Source organism: Tupaia chinensis, unplaced genomic scaffold, assembly GCF_000334495.1.
Source record: "Tupaia chinensis unplaced genomic scaffold, TupChi_1.0 Scaffold000294_5, whole genome shotgun sequence".
Classification (NCBI taxonomy): domain Eukaryota; kingdom Metazoa; phylum Chordata; class Mammalia; order Scandentia; family Tupaiidae; genus Tupaia; species Tupaia belangeri.
The window spans coordinates 850133-875975 of NW_006159782.1; the positions used below are offsets into that span (position 1 = coordinate 850133).

General features: G+C 45.7%; 1 protein-coding gene across 1 annotated transcript in view; it reads right to left on the reverse strand.

Moving 5' to 3' along the window:
- SREBF2 (sterol regulatory element binding transcription factor 2) overlaps window positions 1-25843 on the reverse strand; it is a 46979-nt gene that overhangs the window by 18767 nt on the left and 2369 nt on the right. Inside the window, exons 3-10 of the mRNA XM_006150719.2 lie at window positions 22813-22959; window positions 20140-20361; window positions 18639-18753; window positions 18298-18479; window positions 16564-16756; window positions 15879-16060; window positions 13263-13539; window positions 8731-8900 (exon numbers count right to left, since the gene is read on the reverse strand). Of these exons, the coding sequence (XP_006150781.1) occupies window positions 8731-8900; window positions 13263-13539; window positions 15879-16060; window positions 16564-16756; window positions 18298-18479; window positions 18639-18753; window positions 20140-20361; window positions 22813-22959 (1488 nt within the window). The remainder of the gene's footprint in view (window positions 1-8730; window positions 8901-13262; window positions 13540-15878; window positions 16061-16563; window positions 16757-18297; window positions 18480-18638; window positions 18754-20139; window positions 20362-22812; window positions 22960-25843) is intronic.

A 25843-nucleotide genomic window follows, 5' to 3' on the forward strand; every position in this document is an offset into this window, starting at 1 on the left:
AATTTATTTACTCATTTATTTAATTTGACCAGAGAGAGACACAGAGAGAGAGAGAGACAGATAGAAAGTGAGAAAGCAAGCTACCAGGTCAGAGACTTGAACCATTGTTGGCTGTGTGGAAGTGTCTGGCACCCTAATCACCATGCCATCTTCTGATCCCGGTTGTCATTTTTGAAGAGACAGGCTGCTTCACTATGTTGCCCACCCTGATCTCATACCCATGATCCTCCTGCTTCAGGTTCCCAAGGAGTTGAAGCTACAGGCATATACCACTATGCCCAGAACAGTTCTTTTTCAAGTGAGGGTCTCTTTACTCTAAAATTCCTGATTTTCAACGTATAAAACTACTTGATACAGGCCAATATAAATTAGGAGCTGAGCAGAGGAAAAAGCTTAAGCCGTAAGAGCTCAGGGACTCCAGAGGGGCTGCTGGGATGAGGCCCATGGACTGCAACCTTCACACTTCAGTCCTGGACTCCATGATGGGAGGAGTCGCCTCAAGGTTGGTTTAGTCTGATGGTTCTGACCTTTACTGGGTTCTAAGTAGCCATTAGCTAACATAACAGCTTCAGAGACTTGAATGCCAGGGTTAGAAATAGCACTGCCAAAGCACCATTCAAGGACACATACGGAGAAGAATGCCTCTCTCCCAGGGAGCCCGGGGACAGCTGCCTGAATCCACAAGACCCAAATCAGCCCACAGGCACATGTGAACATGCTCATGGGACCTATGGGACAAGGGGGGCATTTCACTCATGTTTCTAATCACCATCAGGACTAGTGGCACTAACAGTCTTTCCTCATCTTTGTTCGCCAGCTCTGATGACAGGATACTGGACACTGGAGAGTAAATGTGGAGGAACCCCAAGACTTCCTGCTTGGAGGAACCCCAAGCCTCCCTGCTGACCTTGAGGCATGCACTGAGTCCAAGCAGTAGACTGCAATAGTGCGGACCAGCTGATAAGGGGCTGAGCAGTGAGGGAGGCTGGCAGGGGGAGGAGATCTGCATGCTCAGGGCCTCTAAAATCCTAGAACCTTCCAAAGTGGCCCCCAGCTCTTCTAACAACAGCGTTTTCTAGATGCCTGATCTAAAATGGACCTTAGTGGTTGCTCTAGGAAAACCGAGGGCTAAGCTTCTTAGAAAGCCTAAATTTCACAAACAGTAGCAGAAACAAAGCCTGGTCAGGTCACGTGGCAAGAACTCAGAGAGGCCATTTAGGAGATACTGAAATTAAAATGCATTTTTTTTTTCACTATAGGGCGCGTGCACTCGCCAGACAGAGAGAGACAGAGAGACAGAAAGCGAGAAATCACCCCCCCAGGTGGGATGGTCACGCCACAATCCCTTCTCCTCCATTCTCCTCTCGGGATCTTGGGCACACACGCACACGTACCCGGCGTGAGTTTTAAGCCACCAGGTCCGGGACGCGAACCGTGGTTGACTACGTGGGAGTCCAGCGACATAGCCATTACGCTAACTGCTGGTTCCCTTAAAATGCATTTTTCAGCTTAACTCCTAAAAAAGAAAAAAATCTTTAGGTTTAACAAATCTCAGTGGGAAAAAGCTTGAGTTTAATGGTTTGAATTTAAAGAGAAATATATATCATGAAACATAGTCATCCATGGCATGTCCTGTACATGGGAAACAGAAAATAACTTTTGTTGCTCATGTAATTTTCTTGGCATTATAACCTATCATTTTCCTTAAAAAAATTATTTAAAAAAAATTTACCTAATTTTTAAGAAAAGATTTTTGCTATAGGGCACGTGTGCTCAACAGAGAGAGAAAGCGAGAAATTACTCCTTGGGCAGATGGCCATGCTGCAATCTCTTCTCCATTCTCTTGGGATTTGGGGCATGTACACACATGTGCCTGGCATGAGTTTCAACCTGATGGGTCTGGGACTCGAACCACTGTCAGCCATGTGGGAGTCCAGCACCTTAACCTACCACCTGCTGGCCCCAAAATTTACCTAAAATGTATAGACACTAGAATTCTCTCAAGCTGGAGCCTAGGAGTGTCATATTTCTACTTTTAACTGCCTGATTTGAAAGAGGCTGTGGTTGGGGACCAGCAGGTGGCATGGTGGTTAAGATGCTGAACACTCCCACATGGCTAACTAGGGTTTGAGTCCTGAATCTGGTGGCTTGCTTTCTCACTTCCTCTCTCTCTCTCAACCTCTGTCTCTCTCTGGTCAAATTAAAAAATAAATGAATGAATAAATAAAATAATTATTTAAAAAACAAAAAAAGAGGCTGTTGCAGGAGCCCCAGGACTTTTGCTCTTCAGAGCCATTGAGGCCCCCTTGGGCCAGTCCCAACTCCAGGCTGTGTCCTCCTTCCTACTCCCTCGGTTCTCAAAATGTGTGCCAAGGCACTCTAAAGTGCCACAGCAATTTTACATTTCTGAGGGTGACAGTGATGCTAAACACTGGAACTGCAGTAGACTACATGGGAGTCCAGTGACATAGCCATTCAGGCAACTGCTGGTCCTTTTTATTTTATTTTTTTAGATTTTTTTTTAGAGAAGCTGAGTTTTTGAAGGTTGCTGTGGTAAAAAGCATGTAGTGTTAAAATCAACAATAACAGGAAACGAGGAAGGTAGTAGCCTGAGAAGGTGTGCAGTACTCAACAGACACATGTATTCTGCTTCTAAATAATCATGATGGGGACCAGCATGTGGTGTAATGGCTATGGTGCTGGATTCCTGTGTGATCAACCATGGTTCAAGTCCCGGACCTGGTGGCTTAAATCTCACGCCGGGTGTAGGACCAATAGACTATGTAATAGTTACATCGCTGGACTCCCACGTAGTCGACTGTGCTTCGAGTCCCAGACCCAGTGGCTTAAAACTCATGTCGGGCATGCGTGTGTGTGTGCCCAAGATCCTGAGAGGAGAATAGAGGAAAAGGGATTGCAGTGTGGCCATCCCCCCTGAGGGTGATTTCTTGCTTTCTGTCTCTCTGTCTCTCCAGTGAGCACATGTACCCTCTAGCAAAAAATTCTCTCTCTCAAAAAGAACTTGTGATTATTAAAAATGAAAAATATTTCTTCTTTCAATTTCATGTTTGAATTTTTCAAATGGCTACAAAGCTGTTAAGACATCAGTACCTATTAAGATCACATCTATCCACTGTTAGATACTTCATTTGGCCTGGGGGCAACATAAAAAAAAACTACTGAGACACAGAGTGCCATAAGCCCAGAAAGCCCAGAACCTCTGTACAAACCATTGTCGCTGATGCCAGCCCATTACCTGCTTCGATGTCTGGCTTGTTAGCTAGCTAAATGAATCTTACTAAATCCAATGCTTCTTCCTCTTACTCTCTCCCAAGAGAGTAAACAAAAAAGGGCAATAACCTTAGAGACCCTACTTCCCCTGATCCTATCTTACTGAATGTGGCAATACTATTTTTTTTTTAATTTAAATTTATTTATTTGCATTCATTCACTGTACATCATTACAGCATACAAAATGAAATTTTCCATCCAGGGTACACTGTATATTGTCTCAATCAAGCACGTCAACAAACATGTTATTGTCAGCAAATAATTTTCCATTTCTTGTTTTCTGTATGTTTTGCTTTTTTTCCCCCATCCTTGATTCCCTATCTCTTACCCTCTGCCATCTCCCATTCTCCTCCCACACTGTCTCTGGTATCTATGTTTGCTTTCTATAATGGTGATACTATTAAAGTTGCAAATGCTGGGGTCAGGAGGTGGCATGGTGGTTAAGGCACTAGATTCCCACATGGCTGACGACAGTTTTGAGTCCTAGATCTAGTGGCTTGAAAAATCACAGTAGGCGTGTGTGTGCGCATGCCCAAAATCCCAGAGGGAGAATGGACTGTGGCATGGACATCCTTCCTACAGGGTGATTCCTCATTTTCCTTCTCAGTTTCTCTCTCTCTCTCTGGTAAGCACACATGCCCTATGGCAAAAACCTAAAAACAAAAATAAACAAAAAAGTTTCAAATACTTGTATCTGCAAACCCAGCATGTCCATTTCTAGAGATTTAGTCTGAGGAAGGACACTCTGGGGAGGGTGAGAACAGCACAAGGGTGTTTCCTGCAGGTCTGTTTGAACAGCAACTGCTAGAAACAGCCCAAATGTCCATCAACAGCACCAAGTGCCTCTCAGAGGCTACAAAGAAAGACGGTCAAGATTTACCATTAGTTTGAAAGTGGCCAAACAGGTTTATGGTATAATAACATCAAATAAACTATAATTTATATATGTTAACATGGGCAGGAAAAAATTCTGAGGAAATATACATACTTAATTGTTTCTTGCTTGTTCAGCATATCAAATATTTCCTGAGGTGTGGCATGTGGGATTCATGGGAAGGGACAATTTCAGGTAACCATTTTCCTGATCCTTAGCATTCCTCAAACGGGCTCTCTAAGACCCTTTCAGAGGTGAATATGGGGCCAGTAGGTGGTGTAGTGGTTAAGGTGCTTGACTACCACATGGCTGACCATAGTTCAAGTCCCAAACCCAACACCTTGAAAATCATTGGGAGCACGTGTGTATATGCCAAAAATCCTGAGAGGAGAATGGAGAGGGGATTGCAGCATGGTCATTCCTCCTGGAAGGATGATTTCTCTCTCCCCCTCTCTCTGGCAAGAGTATGCATCTCATGGCAAAAACCAAACCAAACCAACAAAAAACAATAATTAAAAAAAAAAAGGGGGTGGATGTGTCTCGGCAATAAAAACAATTAAATCCCCATTGGGGCTTTTGAGATGACAAGATAATCCTAAAACACATATAGGAGGCCAGGAGGTGGCACGGTGGTTAAACCACTGGATTCCCACATGGCTGACTGAGGTTCGATTCCTGGACCTGGCAGCTTGCTTTCTCATTCTCCCTTTCGCTCTCTTTTTGTCTTTCTCTGGTCAAGTTGAAGAGTAACAATAAACAAATCAAAATTGAAAAAAATGGCATCACAGTCTTTAAAATATACATATACAAGGTAAGATAAAGGGCAAAAGGTAATCATTAGACTCCAGCAGGTGGCACAGTGGTTAAGGTGCTCGACTCCCACATTCAATCCCGGACCTGGCGGCTTGAAACTCATACCGGGCACATGTGTGTGTGTGTCCGCAATCCCGAGAGGAGATGGAGAGGAGGGATTGCAGTGTGGCCATCCTCCCTGGGGGGGTGGTATGATTTCTTACTTTCTCTCTGTCTCCCTAAGTGCACATACAAAATCTATAGCAAAAATCTCTCTTTAAAAAAATAGTCATCAAAGCTGGAGGACTGACACCTTGATATGAAGGTATCTATATTAGGAAACTTAGTTGTTAGGGTTGGGTGCTGGTGGTGCCATACTACAGGCCAGAGTCCAGAACAGAACCACCTCACATGGACACATGCTTCATGACAAAAGGTGCTACTCAGTGCAGTCGGGGTAGGGCAGTGTCTTAATAAGCTGTGGGTCAGGTAGGTATCTGTATGAACACAAATAGATCTTGCACCCCTATCTTTAACTCACAGAAAAATCAATTTCAGGTGGATCAGGGACCTATGAGAGAAGGGTAAAAAATAAAGTTTCTAGCAGGCAACATAAGAGATTATCTTCAGGACTATGAAGTAGGGCAAAGATTTATTAAACAAGACATAAATGTCTAACTACAAAGGAAAAGACTAATCTGAATTTTATTAAAGTTAAAAACTTGTGTGTATTAACAAACACCATTACTAAGGGAGGGAAATAGACAAGACATAGAGTGGAAGAAAATATCTAAATAGCATATATCCAACAAAGGATCATATCCAGAATAAAGAACTCCTCTAATCAGTAAAAAAAGAGCTGTTCTTAATAAAATATAGGTAAGATTTGAATAGTGTTTTCACTATTCAAAAGAGAAGATTTAAATTGCCAATAAATATATGAAAAGGTTCCCAATATCATTACTCTCCTAGGAAATGCAAATTAAAACTACAAAATACAGGACCAGCAGTTAGCATAATGGCTATGTCGCTGGACTCCCACATAGTCGACCGTGGTTCGAGTCCCGGACCCGGTGGCTTAAACTCACGCCAGGTGCGTGTGCGCATGTGCCCAAGATCCCGAGAGCAGAATGGAGAAGAGATTGTGGCGTGGCCATTCCCCCTGGGGGGTGATTTCTCACTATCTCTCTGTCTCTCTCTGTCTGCCTGGTGAGCACACGCACCCTATAGCAAAAAACCTCTTAAAAACAAACAAACAAACAAACAAAACTACAAGATACAAACTAAAGTGGACATGATTATGTGTTCAATGGGGATACAGAACTGGAAAACTCTTCAACACTTCTGGGGGATTGCAAATTGACACAACCACTTCGACAATATGCCTAACCTCTGCCCAGTGATGCCATTTCTAAAATGCAGTCACGTACTCACTGAAATGTGTGCACAGACACTCACAGCTGCACGTTCCTAATAATCCAAATCAGAAAGCAACTCAGAAGTTCACCTATAAGAGCATCATACAACTGGATACTGTAAAGCAATGAGAATGAACAACCCCTAAAACTCTACATGACAGCATAGATGAACCTTACATGTGATGCCAAGCAAAAAAAGCCAGACACAAAACAGATGTACCACACAACTGTCCTTACAGAACATTTAAAACAGGCAGAACGTCTGGAGGGCTGGGTGAAGGGGCAGTGTAATGACTGCATGGGCCCAAGAGAGGCTTCTGAGGTCTTGGCTATGTGTTGATCTGTCTGCTGCTTACATGGGTATGTTTAGTCAATGAAATCACTGAGCAATGTATTTATGACTTGTATACTTTTCTTTTTTTTTGGAGAGGGTTTTGATATAGGGTGCATGCGCTTGCCAGAAAGACAGCAACAGAGAGACAGAAAGCGAAAAATCACCCACCGGAGGGATGGCCATGCCAAAATCCCTTCTCCTCCATCCTCCTCTTGAGATCTTGGGCACGCACGCACCTGCGCCTGGAGTGAATTTAAGCCACCGGGTCCAGGACTTGAACTGCAATCGACTACATGGGAGTTCAGCGACGTAGCCATTATGCCAACTGCTGGTCCTGACTTGTGTACTTTTCTACCTGTATACTATATACTTCAATAAAAAGTTTGCAGAAACAACAAACAGGCAGATCAAACTATGGCAACAGAATTCAGAATAGGAGATACCTTGGTAGGAAGGAGCAGGGAGAGAGAAAAGGCCCAGAAGAAGGCTTCTGAGGAAACTGAGAGTGTTCTCTTTGTGAAAATTCACCAAGTTATAAGTTATAATGTGGGCAATTTCCTAGATATATGCTATATTTTTGATAAAATAAATTTTTTAAATTATTTACTTAATTTTATAATTATTATTTTTAATTTGACGAGAGAGAGAGAAAGTGAGAAAGCAAGCCACCAGGTCTGGGACTAGAACTGTGGTGGGCCATGTGGGAGTCCAGAGCCTCAACCACCACATCACCTACTGGCTCCCCTCAAAACACTTTTTGGGGGCACAGAAATTATAAGCATGATGACATCGACACAGAGCATCAAGACAAAGCAGAGGCGCATGCTTCCTGCTCTCAGCAAGATTCACCTTTCTGAGAAAGCCAACCCGGACTTCCCCTCAGACTGGATCAGGAGCTTAGCCATCCTAGCACACGCCCTGGCACTGTCCTTTAGGATGGTCCCTGTCCAGATGCTCTGCAATACTGTACACCACAGCATGTCCATTCCACCAGAGCCTGGACTGAGCAGGTGCTTAGTTACATTTGCTGAATGAATGAATCAAAGGATGTGTGTCTCATCTGTGCTCATAGAAACAGGGTCAAAACATGGAAAGTACATGGGGCTTCCCCTGTGTCCTTTATCATCTAGACTATTCATGACACACCTCAGGAAACATCAGTGTCACACAGGACACATTCCTACTCATTTTCAGTTCATCACTGCCATTACCAAGACACAGAAACAAACAGAGATGTAACCATTCCATTTTGAACATAGCTGACACATTCTGCAGTCTGCCCAAAGTGGGGCACTGAGTGAAACATGCCTGTTTCTGCTAGAGTAAGAGAAAGCCTGAGGTCAGCAGATGCTGTGAACTAGCTGATAACAAGGACTGGGAATTACCCAGCTGTGAATTCCCAAGGCTGGCTCCTAGCCAGGCACACACTGGAAGCTTGGTAACTGTAGCTGGCACTCTGGGTCTGACTTGAGCTATTGGGAAACAGACACTGGTTTTCATTTCTGGATTCACGGTGCTGTGATCAACACAATGTTTCCGGTAAATTCCTTTTGGGTGAATAAAAGAATCAGGAGATGTAACCATAAGATTCTTATATATCTTCATGACCACTTGAAAAGCAGAACAGTTGCATATGTTTTTATAAAAAATTATTTTATTTAACTTTATTAATTTATTTTAATTTGACCATAGAGGGACAGAGTAAAAGAGAGAAAGAAAGAGCGAGAAAGCAAGCTGCCAGGTCCGGGACTCAAACCATGATCAGCCATGCGGGATTCCAGCGCTCTTAACTACCACACCACCTGCTGGCCCCCAAACAGTTGCATATTAACACCCAAGTATAGAAGCTCTGTCTCAACCAATGTTCTTACCTCAGGGTACCAAAATATCGCTGCTATAAGTATTTGTGGAATAAGCAAATGAATGAATGCCCACCACTGAGGTGTTAGGCATCTGAAGGCAGGGCCCACCCCTGAGGTGGTATTTTGGCTCCTGGCTGGGGAGGAACTGGGGGTACTCACGGCTAGGAAGCCCAGCTTGCCTCCACACCGGGTCTTGAGCCCCATGGCAGCAGTCAGGTGGATCTCAACCAGCGTGCTTGGCGGGATCTTCTCCTCTGCACATTCAGCCAGGTTCACAGCACACAAAGCCATGTGTACATCTGAACAGGCAGATCCTGCGGGAAGCTTCCCTAGGGTGGGTAGAAAGGAACCCAATGTTGACAGATCCCCCCAAACCAAATCTTTTCCGGGTTTCTCTGGCACCAAGTTATAGGGGAAGAGAGAAAAGGGAGAATCTAGGTGAGCTCTATGTGCTCCTGTCTACCTCAAGGGGTAGTGGGGACATGGACCCAGCTCTGCATAAGGGGAGCTGTCATGCCCGAAGGTCGTCACCGTGTGGGACTTGGAGTGCACAGTGCTACATTATCCAAAGCAATGGCAATAGCAGGATCACATTCTGCCAATACAGTCCTGTGTCCACATATTTCAACAACGAAAAAAGTAAAAAAAGAAATAAATTAAAAAAAAAAACACAAAAACTGACTTGAATGTACTCTCATTAAAAACCCCGTTAAGATGTAAGCACACATACTTGTTGAGGGGAGTAGTAACGTAAAGAGCAATGCTGGCTGGACTCAGCTGGGTGAGGCAGCGGAGGACTAGGAAAAGCCTACTCTACTTCCCTTGAGAACCACAAAGCAGTTCTGGGACAACGTGCCCTGCACAGGCCCAAGGGCCCATCACGGCTCTCCCGAGGCTTTCAATTGCTGCTTCCTTGGGTCCTCACTACAGGAACTGGGAGGCAGCAAGGGTGAGCACTCTGCTTGTCTCAGGGGTGGCCCCAGAAAGCGCCCATACCAAGGTGGGCAGGGCAGCAAAGGCAGGCCCCTGACCTCACCCAGACCTGCGTTTTTCTCACCAGGATGCCCTGCTTCCCTGATCTTTCAGCATAGGAAGACCTCGCCCACTATGTCAACTGAACTGGCCTGAGGTGTCTGTCTCCCTCAACAAACACTGAGCTTTCTCCTCAGGGAGAGAGAGGGCCAAGGGCAGTGTGGGAACCATGTTGCAGTCACCTCTGTCCCCTCAGTGCCTTGCACGGGCCCTGGCCCAGAGAGTGCTCAATGAAGGTAGCAAATGAGTGATGTCAAGCTCCCTAGCTGGAATTCTCCAGAACTTGATAGCTAGGAGGATGGAGCCTCCCATCAGGGACCTGGGGCTTGTTCTGCTCCAAGGGCACATTGAGGGGCAGAGATTTCCAGATAGGGTCCTCCTGTTCACTCATCCATGAAGCACGTCCTAGTGGTTAAGTGAAGTCACAACATGGTTGACCACAGTTCAAATCCTCGAGGCTTGAAAAGCATACCAGGCACATGTGTGCCCCAAATCCTGACAGGATGAAGAAATGGAGAAGGGATTATGGTATAAACTTGACCCACTGTAAGATGTTTTCTCCCTCTTTTATTTTTCTCTGAGAGATTTTTATTGCTATAGTGTGTGTGCACTGGCCAGAGAGACAGAGAGACAGAGAGACAGAAAACAAGAAATCACCCCTCGGGGGAATGCCACGCTGCAATCCCTTCTCCTCGATTCGCCTCTCAAGATTTTGGGCATGCATGCATGCATGCATGCACATGTGCCCAGCATGAGTGTCAAGCTGCTGGGTCTGGGACTTGAACCACAGTCAACCATGAGGGAGTCCAGTGCCTTGACCACTATGCCTTCTGCTGGCCCCCTCTCTTAAAAAAAAACCCCTCTTTCCATCTTTGTAGCCATAACATGTACTCCTTTGGCAAGATGAAACAAACAAACAAAAATGTCATCCATGAGCTCAGAGGTTAAGAACCATACATTTGGCCCAATGCCTGATCTCCTGGTCTCTCCTCCATCCCTGGTTCTGTTTCACTTCTGCCTGCAAGTCTTCGCAGCCACACAGCATTTCCAACACCTTCCTATTACACCCCACTCATACTTTCTGGCTCCCTTGGGCAACCTGGAAGCAACTTTCACTGGGCCCACTCTGCCCTTGTTCCTTTAGCACTATGACTCTCAACACTCCTTTGTCTTCCTTGACCATCTCTCTCAGGTAGCCCCTACCCCTGACTCCTGGTCCTCTGCCTCTCCCTTACACGCACATGGCTCTTCCAATGACTCAAGGGTTCCCTCTGCACCATCTGCCCTCACTCATCATCTTCCTTCATTTTTCATTCTAACCCTCGGGTGGAAGAGCCTGGCTCTTTCCTGCAGGTCCAGCTGAACACTCCCCTCCATGTCTCATGGGCACTATCCAAATTGCCTGTTCCCTGGAAAACTGCTCTCCTTGTTCTAGTCACCTTTGTTGGTGGCACCACTGTTTATCTAAACTCCCAAGCAAGAAAGCAGGGAGCCACTTTAGCTGGCTCACTCATCACATACGTAAGTCCCGAAGCTCAGTCAATTCTACCTTCTAGTTTTCTCTCCTGTCCTTCCAGCACCTCTCACCTTCTCACCTTCAATCTGTATCAGCTCTTATCTAATTTTTTTTTTTGAGAGATTTTTGCTATAGTGCACATGCATTCACCAGAGACAGAGAGAAAGAAAGCAAGAAATCACCCTCCACTCCTGGGAGGTGGGGTGGGGGATGGCCATGTTGCAATCCCTTCCCCTCCATTCTCCTCTTGGGATTTTGGGCATGCGTGCGTATACACCTGATGTGAGTTTTAAGGTGCTAGGTCCGGGACTCAAACTGAGGTCAACTACATGAGAGTCCAGTGATATAACCATTACACTATCTGCTCGTCCCCCTATCTAATCTTAATTGTCTCAGAGCTACTCTCTACCTGCTATCAGAGTGATTCTTCTAAACTTTAGAAGCACAAATCAGATCACATTATTATTTTCCTTATACCCTTCACTGGATCCAGCTGATATACTACACCCAGGCCTTGCCCCGCACTTTCCTGCCCTGGTTCCCACATCTTGTCTCTGCACAGCTCACTCTAGGATCACTAAAGCGTTGTTTTCTTTCTTTCTTTCTTTTTGAGAGGTTTTTGCAATAGGGTGTGTGCGCTCGCCAGAAAGACAGAGAGACAGAAAGCGAGAAATCACCCCCAGGGGGGATGGACACGCCACAATCCCTTCTCCTCCATTCTCCTCTCGGGATATTGGGCATGCACGCACATGCGCCCAGTGTGAACTTAAGCCAGCGGGTACAAGACTTGAACCGCGGTCGACTACGTGGGAGTCCAGTGACATAATCATTACGCCAACTGCAGGTCCCTGAAGCGTTGTTTTTAAGAGCCACTGCAGGTAGGCATCTCGTGTCATCCCTCTGCCTTAAAGGCACATTTCCTGGACGGCTGGTGACATCTATGCAGCCTTCCAGGAAAAGCCAAAACATTGCCATTCCTGGAACACGACCCCATGAGAAACCCACCCTCCTAATGCGAATATGCCCCTGCTGAATCTAACAGGCTCACACCAAACAGCCACTCATTTCTAGACCTTCCTGCTTTTCTATTAAAGCAGGGGCCTAATGATTGAATAAATTATCATATTTCATGGAATCCAAGGTGCCATTGACTTTAAGTCTCACCATTAATTTAAGTATCGATAAGGGGAAAACACTGCCAATAAATCCAAGGCATGCAATTGTTTCCAGATCACATTTTCAATGTAGAGATGTTACTACAAAAAGACATGCGTCAGGGAACCAGCAGTTAGCGTAATGGCTATGTCGCTGGACTCCCACGTAGTCGACCATGGTTCGTGTCCTGGACCCGGTGGCTTAAAACTCACTCCGGGCGCGTGTGCGTGCGTGCCCAAGATCCCGAGAGGAGAATGGAGGAGAAGGGATTGCGGCGTGACCATCCCCCCTGGGGGGTGATTTCTCGCTTTCTGTCTCTATGTCTCTCTCTGTCTGTCTGGCGAGCGCACGCGCCCTACAGTGAAAATCTCTCCAAAAAATAAAAAAGAAGGGATTGTGGTGTGGCCAGCTCCCCTGGGGGGTTATTTCTCACTTTCTGTCTCTCTATGTCTCTGTCTTCCTGGTGAGCACACACGTCATATAGCAAAAACCTCTCCAAAAAAAATTTGAGACCACCAGACATGAACTCCCTCAAGTACCCTCCCTTCCAACTCTAACCCCATCCCTGGTTTCACAGCAGTTCCCTGCTGCAAGAGAAAGCCCTACTCATCTTCAGGCAACCCTGCCCACCTCTGCACTTGAAGCCAATCACTCCTTCCTTATATCAGGAAGTCAGACCTGCTTTTTGTCAGATCAGACAACCACTTATCTGCTTTCTCTTCATACTGCTCTTTCTATGGGGGCCTTCCCCTCACCACAGAAACATCATCAGGGCTAAAAAAAAAAAAAAAAAAAAAAAACAAAAAAAAACATGCGTCTTAGGATTGGTGACCTGCAGCAAAATGCTGCCATCTTTAAAGTTTTGGGTGCAGGTGGAAGGCTGCTTTCACCCCTCCAAAGAGCAATGTAAGAGGCTTCACCTGGGATGGGGAATTAGGAAATGAAGCTGAGGAGGACAGATGGCACTGGGTGCACAGCTGTGCCTCACCTGTGAGGTGCAGTTGGTGCAGTCTGTGATAGGCCAGGGCTGCATCCCGGGCACTGGTCTTAGCTTCGTCTTCAAAGCCCGCTGCAGTGGCTGGGGTGGACCGATGGCGCTGGAAGACTTTCTTCAGCAGCCAGCGTACCAGGCGCAACTTCTGCAGGCTGTAGCGGATCACGTTCCAGGAGAGGCTGCAGGCCAGGTCCAGGCGGGAAGTAGGCAGTGCCCGGCCCAAAACTGACAGGCAGGTTTGGAGGTTGGTGGCAGCAGCTGCGAAATCTCCCTAGAAAGCAGTGAGAGGGTGTATGGTCTTTGGCCTTGCTGTGGGCCTTTTGTTCTGTTTTTTTTTTTTTTTTTTTAGAGGTTTTGTTATAGGGCACGTGCACTTGCCAGAGAGACAGAAAGCGAGAAATCACCCCTCATGGTTGATGGCCACATCACAATCCCTTCTCCTCCATTCTCCTCTCGGGATCTTGGGCATGCACACACACACACCCAGTATGAGTTTAAGCCATCGGGTCCGGGACTTGAACCGCAGTTAACTATATGGTAGTCTAGCAACATAACCATTATGCTAACTGCTGGTCCCTTAATAGACTTCTACTCTCCTGTACCCCATTATCAAATATGCCCATTAAAGGATACCTGGGAAACTTCAGAAAGTTAAAATAAAAGCAAAAGAAACCACCTGTAACCTTATACTTCAGAATCACCACAGGCATTTTGAGGTTCTTTCCCTCAGCCTTTATACTGCTGGATTGTCAGAAAAGTCACGATGTATTTTTTCTACATAAAAATGATTTTCCTGACAACCTAATAAATTAGGATTGCACAGTGTTCAATGTTTGAGCAAATGCTGTTCAGAGTTCCTCACAGTAGCTTCTATACCAAAGAGGTAAGGGACTTAAATAACTGCATGATCCATTAGGCTCTTAGCTTCTCAAAGTGTGGTCCCTAAAGGCCAGTAGCATCTGTCCCTGGGAGTTTTTTCAAAATGCAAACACTCAGACCCCACTCTAGACCTACTGAATCCGAACATTTGGGGCTGGGTCCACCAGGTGATTCTAAAGTTTGAGAACCACAGTTTTAGGCAAATTCACACCTAAATGACCTTAACCTAGGATCTAGATAAGCAATTTTTGCCAACATGAGAGGGACTAATGCAGTGTCGGTCGGTCTAATTAAATTCTTTTAATTCTAATTAAATTCTTTCCTTTCCCCGTCATACATACCTGTGTTTTGCTTTCCATATTATAATAGGAGTAGTCAAGGGGGAAGTGGGTGACAATGCTCTCTGATGATCTCTAAGGCAGCATCGACATCCTTTCAGCCAGATGAAGCACCAGCATTTACAGACTCCGGAAGAGGCAGCCTCCCCAGCTCCTGCCTTCCTTTCCTCAAGTGTTGGCTGTTCCCAACGGTGTCTTTAGCCCTTGGCCTTTCTCATTCACCAACCCAATCCTCCCCAAGCATCCTCTCCCAATGGACCCAACACTGGTCTCGACCCTTTCCAGCCCCCGTGGCTGCCTCCTGGTCCTGCTCACTCTGTAGGGGCCTCTGTCAGTATTTCCAAGCAACATGGCCTAGACAGAGCCCACTACACCTTCTAGCCTCTCCCATCTTTGAGTCATTGTCATTGTCACTTTCCTTCTATTTTATATCTCAAATATTCCTTTAGTTTATACCTTTCAATTCTAGGTCCTTGCCATCATCTTGCCTGGCCCATTTAAAGCCCCCTAACTTGTTTTTGTGCATTTCATGTCTTCCATTTCCAGCCCGTCCTTAATACAGTCACCAGGATGGCATTCATGGAACACACACCTGCGAACCTGCCTCTAGGACATACACCTTGGGATGCTCTTTTCTAGGAACAGGCCCAAGATTACATCTATATTCTTGGGCCCACAGCCCTAGCGAGGGCTGACATCCAGTCTGGCTCATAGGATTCTCTGTTGATGGCACTGTAACTTGCAGAGGAAGGGAGGAGGCTCACGGTTTACTGCAGCTGAGGAGTGCTCTGGTACTTCTTCCTGAGATAGGGATGCTGAACTCTTCCTTCAGTGCTGTGAGTTGCCCCAGAATCCTTCCCAGAAGCTTCCCTTTGTACTTCCCTGGTTCTCCAGAATATTGAGAATAAAGCCCCAAGTCCATTACCAATCACAGCCTTGTGCACTTTGTGTCTAGACACACTACCTGCCCTCACTCCTGTCCCTCTCTGATATATCCTACATGCCAGATATGTCTCAGACTTGCCAGACCCCACACAGCTTATCTATTCATGACATTCTGCCAGCTTGGAAGGTCCTCCTGTCACACCCAGCCTTCTTTCCTGTCCTTGGCTGCCTGCTCAAACCTTGGTTCCCCTCAGCAGCACTCATTTCTTCTACCCCAAACTCCTATGCACTTTACTCTTCTCGTCATACCACAGAGGTTAGATCACCTCGTGTCCACGGAACTACGTGTGGTAAGTGCCCTGAGAGACTGGTCAGGAGTAGGGTCCTCTCCTCCTCTCAGTCACTGTAAGTACCCACCATAAGACCTTATCTACAGTGGGGATTTGGCACAAGCTGCAGTTACCAGCCAGGCCTGGGGAGGATGGGGAGAGGTGAACACAGGACTCACCCTGGCCAGGTCCAAGTCTGCCTGTTTCCGATGCCTCCAGAAGGTGACAGAGGAGCGTGAGTGTGGCCGGATCACAGGCTCCCCATGGACCAGCAGCTTCACAAAGACACTCAGGACAATCATACCGTTTACCAGCCATAAGAGGAGCGTTGGCATCATCCAGTCAAACCAGCCTCCAGAACCTACAGAGGAATGAATGTCTCAGCTGAGGCCTGGTGCCAGGAAGGGCTTGGTGGAGCAGCCAGTGCTGTCACACAAAAGAGCCTGCCATTTCACCTTCAGAGAAGGTGGGCAACTCGACAGCCTCAACGGGAATCCTGTAGCCCTTAGCACTATGACGCTCATATGACACACAAATCTTTGTTAGCCCAAGAAGGTTAGGACATTGATTTCTCAACTCAGGTAAAAAACACCACATCCTCCTTCAAGAGGTAGCACCCCTCCTCCCTCACTTCCCCTCTCAGTGTAATTAAAGCAGTGCAGGTTCTGGGGTTTTGCTCTTTCTTACTGAACTTGAGTTTGTCTTGTTACTTCCAAAATGCAACTCAAGACAGTCCCTATCAGAAACCAGCAGGCAGGGCCCAATAAAAAGGCCTTTGGGATCTGGCAGACAAACCAAGTGATTTGTACATAGTGACCTTCTTCTGCCATGCTCCCAACATGGCACAAGGGGTCCTGTACCTACCTGACTCAAGTGACAGGACGCTGCGGCCTGAGCCTGAGTAGGGGTGTTGGTCAGAGTCGTGGGTCCCTCCCCATTGCAGCAGAGAAGTCAGGGGGTTAAAGGAGAGGCACAGGAAGGTGAGGACACACAGCAGAATTCGCGAGCGGTCCACCATGCCCAGTGCTACAGGAGGAGAGTCCGGCTCATCTTTGACCTTCAAAACAAGGCCTCGAGGTTGGAATGACTATGGTATGGCATTTTTCAGTATCTTATATTCTTTTTCTTTCTCTCTCTCTCTCCACACACACACACACACACACACACACCCATATCCATCTACCATCTCGGAAACAGATTGTGAAATTTAAATTCAAGACCATTAAGTCAGACAGGAATAAAGCCAGGAGGGAACTAACTGCTCAAATATGGAACATGCACCCTCTTGTTGTCAGAGAAAGGCACATGTTCCAAACAAGAGAGGTAGAAGGGATTTTCTTATAAAAGAGAGCTCTACCACAAAACAGAACACAATGTACAATTCTGTTTCTGTATGATTCTAGAACAGGTGACACAAATAGAAAGTGACAGAAGCCAATGGCTCAACTGCTGTGAGGCTGAAGAGGGGAGTGTGAGCTACCTGCAAAGGTGAACAATGGAGTTTTCGTGGTGATGGTAAGGCTCTGCATCTTGATGACAGAGATAGTTACACAGGTGTGTACACATGGTAATGCTCTTGGTAGCAAACACTGAAAAGAGGCCTATTTTATTGCACTTAAATTATATCCCAATAAATCTGGTCAAAGACTGTACTTTAGCATGGAGCTATCTAAAGAAGTTTGCATGTTCAAAACCGTTACCATTGTCCCTATTCCCCATTTTAGAGAGAGAAATCGAGGCAGAAGCTGGTGGGGGGCAGTGGTGGAAGAACACTGGAGTCGGAGCTCCTGAGCCCCATTGTGTACATACCATGTCACACCTTTTCAGTGTTTAAAAACCATTTGAAAATTTCTTCTGATGACTCAGAAGCCTAGTTAATTCAATTTATATGTCATGTGGCCTGCTGTTACTAAGTAGAATCACATTATAAATACTTCGAAAATAGATCTTCCTTAGTAAAATGCAGTATATGATACAATAAAAACCTTAGTCAAAAACACTACAAGGAATTTTGTGCCTTCAGTCAGAAAGTGCCCTTGTCAAAATACAGTACAGAATACGGTGATCTCCAAGGGTTCCCAGGAAGATCATTCCAAGATCACTAAATTCGGAGCTTCTTTTAACTAATTCCATTAAACTACAATTGCCAAGGGCTTTCTCAGACGATTGAAGGTCCTTGGTTGGAATGTTCTCTCTTAGATAGCAAATTGTAATCATATCCGGAAAGAGGACCCAGAGGCAGCCAATGGATCAGCCTCACAAAGTGGTCTTGCCAGGCCCATTACAGGCAGAGAGAAGTAATGAGGCGCCTCCAGCAGCTCCCAGAGCCTGCCTACCAGCTGCTACATGTTCCTTTCAGAAGCTGGCACTCACTCCTCTCTGATGGGGCCTTTCAACGAGGACCAGCTAAACCTGAGGGATAGTTTCTTCCCCTGGAATCAGTTTTCTATTTACATCCCCCAGGACATGGCTAAAGTCACTAAGCTCCTATTCCTTTCTAGACTGTGCCCTCTGAACAGCTGTCTGTGCCCCTCATCCCCATATTTTCTTAGTTGGAATGAGAAAGATTCCAAGATCAGGGTTTTTCAAAACTCGTACCTTTGCATCATCCAATAAAGGGCTTCCTGGCTCGGAGTCAATGGAATAGGGAGAGAAGCCAGCCTGAGAACCCGAGTCGGAGGCCGGGGGGGACATCAGAAGAACATTCTGATTAAAGTCATCGATCTTCAGGTCCACCTCATTGTCCACCAGACTGCCGAGGTCAATGCCCTTCAAGAGCTCTGCAAAAAAACCCACCTGATAAAACAATCTGTCTTTATAGACTCACCCAGGCTAAGGATGGGTCAGCCTGGGCCTTGTACACGACTGTGAGCCCTCCCTAAAGCCCAGCACAGGACTTCTCAGATAACCAGAAGGTATAACTCAACAAGCACACTTACTGTTTTTCTGATTTGCCAGCTTCAGTACCATGTTCTCCTGACGCAGTTTATGATTGACCTGCTGCAGGTATTTGATGTAATCGATGGCTTTCCTCAAAACACCAGACTTGTGCATCTTGGGAAGGAGGATGAGTGAAAACACAGTGAAACCAGTGCAGGCTGCAGAGTGAGGAGATCAGAGCCTGAGAGCTGAGAGCATGGCTATGGGGTGGGTATTGTTAGTTAGTTCTGAACCTCATTTCCCTGCTCCTTAATACGGAGATAACAAGAGCGTAGGAATCAGGTTTGTGGTGAGGGCTAAATGAGATCATGTGTAAATAGCTCAGCCCCAGGCTTGGCATATTAGTGACACTCAAATAAATATTAGAAATTATTCCTACTTCTTAAAATAATCCTAGCATCAAAACAAACTAGAAATAAAACAAAACAGAAAAACCAGGGCTTACTTTGTGGCCTGGTGGTTAAGGCAGCTGGATTCCACATGGCCAACTGTAAGATTGCAGTCCTGGACCCAGCAGCTTGAGAAACATGCTGAGTATGTGTGTGTGTTTATGTGCATGCGTGGAGCCTCCTTTGTCCTTTTGGGATTCTGGGCATGCAGGTACATGTGTACAGAGTATTTTGCAAGTCACCAGGTCCGGGACTTAAACCACACAGTTGGCCATGTGGGATCCAACCACCTCGGCCATCATGCCACTGGCTGGCCCCGATCTCCATTTCCTTTCGCTACCCTAAAAGGTAAAAATACTGCCAGCCACCTCTAAATACAGCTAAGAATATCCCAGCAATGCATTCAGCTGACAGAAGTACACACGCCACCAGTGAGTACGGGTGCCTCTCTCTGCCTCTGACACTAAGGACCATGATGACTACAGAGCAGTCACAGGAGTTGCAGGTCCTGGTGGACTGCTGCCTGCTGTCTTGCCAGCTCTCAACAGTCTCCTTATATTATTAATATTTTATAATCTTGACAAACACGAAGGGGCTTCAGTAAGAAAGCACCTCTAGGGGTCAGCAGGTGGTGTGGTAGTTAAGGGCTCTGGACTCCCACATGGCCGACTGCAGTTCGAGTCCTAGACCTGGTGGCTTGCTTTCTTACTTTTCCTCACTCTTGCTCTGTCTCTCTCTGGTTAAATTAAAATAAATAAATAAATTTAAATAAAATAATTCTTAAAAAAAAAAAAGAAGAAAGAAACTCATGCTAGCGTGTGTGTGTGCATGCATGCCCAAAGTTCCTGAGCAGAATGGAGAAGGGATTGCAGTGTAGCCATCCTCCCTGGGGGGGGAATGCTTCTCACTTTTTATCTCTCTGCAGAGTACACATGCCTTATAGCAAAAATGTCTCTTAAAAAAAAAAAGGAAGAAAGAAAGAAAAAAGAAAGCACCTCAGCACTTCTAATATATTCTCACACTAATTCAGCTTGGGCCTGGTATTCCCTAAACTCTTGTGACAAAGCCAGGTAGAGGTGGATGGAGAGACAATGGGACATGAAGCACTCACCTTGGCATCTGTCCCCATGACCAGGTCCTTTAACTCAATTATTTTGTCATTAATAGAGGAGCGATAGCGCTTCTCTATGATATTGTGAGTTGTCCGTCTTTCTCCTTCTTTGGGGGGCTCGAGCTGCTTGACTCCCCCAGGTACCTGCTTAATGGGCACTTTTTCTTGCCCCATCATCACAGGCATCGTGGTCAGAATGGTCCCATTGCTGCCCACCAGGGTCTAGAACAGGACAGGTACAGAAGCAGAATCATCTCTGTTAGTGTCAATCAAGCAACCTCACAACAGAAACCTGCTCGCCCTGACCATGTGGCGTCACCTGGTAATGGCTCAGGCAGTCTGAAATGCACCCCAGGTTAAGGTAGGCCCCAAGAATCCCTAAGAGCCACAGAACCTCAGTTCCTACCCTCCTTCCAGAATTGGTGCTGATCAACTGCACTACAAGGGGACTGATATGGCTAAATGTATCTAACCTCTGAGTTAAGGGTGCCCAAAACAAGTCCTCTAGTTTCCACTCTGCTGTCACACTGTTAGCCACCCCTGACTGAAGCTGTGCACGTAGTCACAGGAGTTGGCATGAGAGAAAACTTTCTCCCGATACACGACACATTTGTTCCTCTCAAACGACAAGTAAATTACTACAGTTCCTTACACAATTTGGTCATCAAAAAGCTCAAGGGCAGAACTGACAGTCTCCATCAGGGCCATTTTAGTAAATAAAGAGGCCAACCACAGAGGTTTCCCCCTTTATTTCTTATCTCTGCTTTCCCCTATTCTGGTTTCTATACTTACTAATTTTAGTTTTTATTTTCTTTGGTAAATGGCTTCAATATGCAATTGGCCAACAAACAAATAAAAAGTGGCGGAGTGGTTAAGGGTGCTCAAGTTCCTAGTCATTAAGAAATAATTCACACACAATAAACCCCACAAATCCCAAGTTTACAGCCTCACAAGTTTTATGTATGTATGCAATGTGTGAACCACCTAGAACAAGACAGAGGCCATTTCCATCCCCTTAGAATCCACTCCTTCATGTCCATACCCAGTTAACACTTGTCCTCACCCCAACCTTAACTGCTGCTCTGACTTCTGTCCCTTAGGTTTACAAGTGACGAACTTTTAGGTATAGCAAAGCGGAGAATTTATTAAAAGAGAGGAGAGGAAAAAGAGAGCTCCCAAGAAGGAAAGGGTCCTGGAAAATGGGTTGCCAAGGAAGAACTGTGACAAGGGGTTTTTAATTGGGTTAAGAAGGGCTTTGTCCAGACTTGTAGGTGGGACTTATGCTTGCATTGCCTTCCTGGTGGAGAGGGGTGCATGCTGGATGGGTACATGGGTTCTTGTCCCACACTCAGCAAGAATCAGAGTCATGGACACGGAATAGGTATAGCGAAGTGAGGAATTTATTAAAAGAGAGGGGAGGGGGAACCAACAGTTAGCGTAATGGCTATGTAACTGGACTCCCACGTAGTCGACCGTGGTTCGCGTCCCGGACCCAGTGGCTTAAAACTCATGCCGGGTGCATGTACGTACGTGCGTGCCCGAGATCCCAAGAGGAGAATGGAGGAGAAGGGATTGCGGCGTGACCATCCCCCCTGGGGGGGGTGATTTCTCGCTTTCTGTCTCTATGTCTCTCTCTGTCTGTCTGGCGAGGCCACGAGCCCTATAGCAAAAACCTCTCCAAAAAAAAAATCTTTAGAAAAAGAGAGGGGAGGAAAAAGAGAGCACCCAAGGGAGGGGTCCTGGAAAATGGGTTGCCCTGTCACTTGGTTTTGACTCTTGAGTTTCACATAAATGGAACCATTAGCAAAAACTCTTCTGTGATATGATTCTTTTGTTTAATATGCTTTTTTTTTTTTTTAAGTTTATTTCATGATAAAAAGAGATGGAGCGAAGAGGAAGCAGGGAGAGGGAGACAGAGAGGCACCCTCAACAGGGTTGCAGGCTACAATCCTCCCCCAAGTCTTTTCAGCAGCATAATCCTGGGTCTACACCTGGCATGTACAGGTTGACCTAGGAATTGAACCCCAATCTTCTATATGGCTTCTACAATGTATGTGTGGCTGGGCCTCCACATAATTTTGAGGTTCAGCCAGGCTGTTTTATGTATTGGTAGTTATTTTCCTTATTGCTGGGCATAATTCCATTGTATGACTATATCATAACTTGTTTATCTAGTCTCCTGTGAATGGACCCTGGGCTATTTCCAACGCTTGGCTGCTATGAATAAAGCCAGTGTTTCCTGATTGTCATCACCTTTTACCCTATCACACTGCCTTGCCACAGAATGCCAACAGTGACTGAGGCCACACGACTGAAGGAGGGGTGCTTTCACACCCCTGCCTTTGGAGTCTCTCCCTGGCTGGTCGCCGTAGGGTCCTTCCAGAGTCCAGCCTCCAGCAAGATCTGAGAAGTGAATGGTCCCATGTGGAGTTGCTGTCTAGGAAATGGGGTTCCTCTGCTATCCCATCTGCCCCCCGCCCTTGTAGACCTCAGTGTTCTCACTAACCCACACTGGCAATACTCCTTTAAGGGAAAACAAAACTAAAAGAGGGGTGACATTTACAATTCGACCGACACATTCTACATTCAGTGTGTAGACTTTAACAGCTCTAAGACCTAAGCTTCTAAGAAAAAAGATGGAGGGAGAAGGGGAGGGAAGAATGCAGTTCTTACTGGTACTTGAAGGGCAGCTGTCTGGATGGGGGTAGTGAGAGCGGTGAGGGCTGGGTTCTGGACTGCAGCCATGACAGGGCTGCCATCTGTCTTCAGTGTGGTCAAAACAAGGGAATCTGTCTTGATGATCTGAGGCTGGACCAGAACCTAGAATGGAAAAGGAAGAAAAAGGAAAAGGAAGATAGCCTTTTTATTTTTCCTTTTATTTTCTTTCTTATTTCTTAACAGACCCTCCAAGAAAGCACAAGAAAATAGATTTTTATTTGGTTAGAGAGCCTATGTGCTCACCAGAGACAGAGAGCAAAAAGAGAAAGCACCGTAAAGGTCATTCACAATCCCTTCTCCTCCATCTCTGCCTCCTTTAGGGACACTCACATACACATGTCCATCACATTTCTCAAGCCGCTGGGTCTAAGATTTGAGCCACATGGTCAGCCACTGTGGGATCCAGCTATTCTAACCATTAGGCCATGAAGCCGGCCTGAGAAAATAGAATTTTCTTGAAATTATGAGAAGAAAAAAACAACAACAGGAAATCTCACAAAAGCCATTTCACAAGCTGGCTATTTTAAACAGCCTGAAAATTGGGTTGAAAAGGAGAAAAAGAAGGTGGCTAAAAAGGGTCCTGGGTCTGAAGGTTTGATAGGCTCTTGCCACAGCAGCGTTGTGGCAAGAGCAGAGCAGGGATGAGTTGGGGGGCTGGCAGAGAGGGGAAGGGTCTGGCTTTGACTAGACTCAGGAAACTGGCTAAGAGGAAAAATGATAAACCTGGGCCAGTGGTAGCATGGTGGTTAAGGTAGCTGGATCCCACATGGTGAACTGTGAGGTTTAAGTGCCAACCCACTGTCTTGAAAAATACACTCGGCGTGTGTGCATACATGCATGCTCGAAGTCCCAAGAAGAATCTCTGTTTCTCTGGCAAGCACATATGCCCTATAGCACAATGAGAAAATTCATCAACCTGAATTTCTTTTTTAAAGATCAATTACTTGGGGTCAGCAGGTAGCATGGTGGTTGCGGTGCTCAACTACCATATGACCGACCACAGTTTAAGTTCCAGACCTGGCAGCTTGCTTTCTCACTTTCTCTTTTCCTCTCGCTGGTCAAATTAAAAAGAATAATAAGAGACAAGCAGATGTCATAATGGTTACATTGCTGGACTCCCACATGGCCAACCATAGTTTCAGTCCTAGACCTGGCAGCTTGAAACTCATGCCGGGCGCATGTGCATGCCCCAAATCCTGAGGGGAAAATGGAGAAGGGATTGTGGTGTGCCATCCCCCCAGGGGGGTGATTTCTCACTTTCTGTCTCTCTGGCAATCGTACATGCCCTACAGCAAAAATCTCTCTAAAAAAAAATAAAATAAAAATAAAGTTAAATAAATAAATTATTATTTAAAAAGATAAATTATTTGATTAACAAGAAAATATACTGGGGGAGCTGGCAAGTGAGTGGTGGTTAAAGGCGGTGGATTCCCACATGGTTGACTGCGACTCAAGTCCTAGACCTGGTGGCTTGCTTTCTTGCTTTCCCTTTCTCTCACTCTGGTCAAATTAAAAGTAATAATTATAACAACAACGACAACAAATGGAATTAAATAAATAAATTATATATATATATATGTATTAGGTTGTTGCAAAAGTCATGACATGTTTTTGCTATGAAAACCCAATAGTCTACTGTGATATATGACATAAAAAACATTTTTTCTGATTATAAAAGCAATACAAGCTTGGGGACCATGGTTCGAGTCCTGGATATGGCAGCTTGAAAATCATGCTGGGTGGGGCAGGCGGGTGGCATGGTGGTTAAGGGCGCTAGACTCCCACATAGCAGACTGTGGTTCGACTCCTGGACCTGTCGGCTTACTTTCTCATGCCCCCCACCCTACTCTGTCCCTCTTTGGTCAAATTAAAATAAATGAATAAAGTTGAAAAAAACCTTTTTTTAAAAAAAAAGAAAGAAAATTATGCTGGGTCCCAAGGCATGTGTGTCCAAAACTCCCAGGAGGATGGAGGAAAAGGGGCTGTGGTGTGGCCATCACCCTGGAACATGATAATGCTAAATAAATCCCTAGGTTTGTCCACATAGTCAAATGTTACAATCCTCATCACGTCTCTGAACACTAAGCAGGAAAAAAAAGGCACTACTCTACACCCCAAATAACACATGCTCAATCAACATCTACTGCAGAAAATATGGAAAACAGATTACATAGAAGTAAGGCATATGATCAGAGATACCAATTATACACATTTCTTCCCAATTTTATACCCATTCTATGTGTAAATGAGTTCATCATCAGCCCTTGCTGAATGGACGTAAGTACAGTATGTATCTACCTGGTCTCCACACCGCTGATAGGTGCACCCAGGTGCCCAATAGCCCTGTAAGCGGCTCTTTGTCTACACTGACTGGCCCTCCCTAGTGTGCAGACCACATATTGACAGGGCCATGCAGGCAACACAAGCTGGTAAGGATGCTGCCTCCCATTCTAAGGCAGGGCCTGGACTGGGAAGAAACTGAGGCAGGGCCCAGTTTACAAGCCCTCCCTTGTGTCCTTGAACTGGCCGGTGTTCAATTTCTCTGCCGTGAGTTTTACTGTTATTACGGTACCCTGTAAGGGTAAAACATCACCCCCAACCATTGCAATAAAGCCAACTAGTGATCTTGTAGGAATGTGGTTCCCTAAGACTGACATGAGGACCAGGAAGTTTAAGACTCCCCCACCTGTCTGTTTTTAAGCCAAAATTAACATATAGATTAAGCTAGTATAAACCAAATAAGCATTAGAAGCATATGTAGACTAAGTTAGTTTAAGGTTAGTTTTATGTAGATACCCCTTGTTAAAGCTACAGGTTGAAATTAACTAGGAAAGTCAGCACATTCACCACATAACAGAGACTCAGAGATAAAACAAAAGAACTCACTAATTGACAGACTCAGCAAACAAAATGCAGGAACCCACAGCTTTATTAAAGGAAAAAACCTGGCTGGGACAACAGAATAAACAAAGCTGAGGGCTCCACA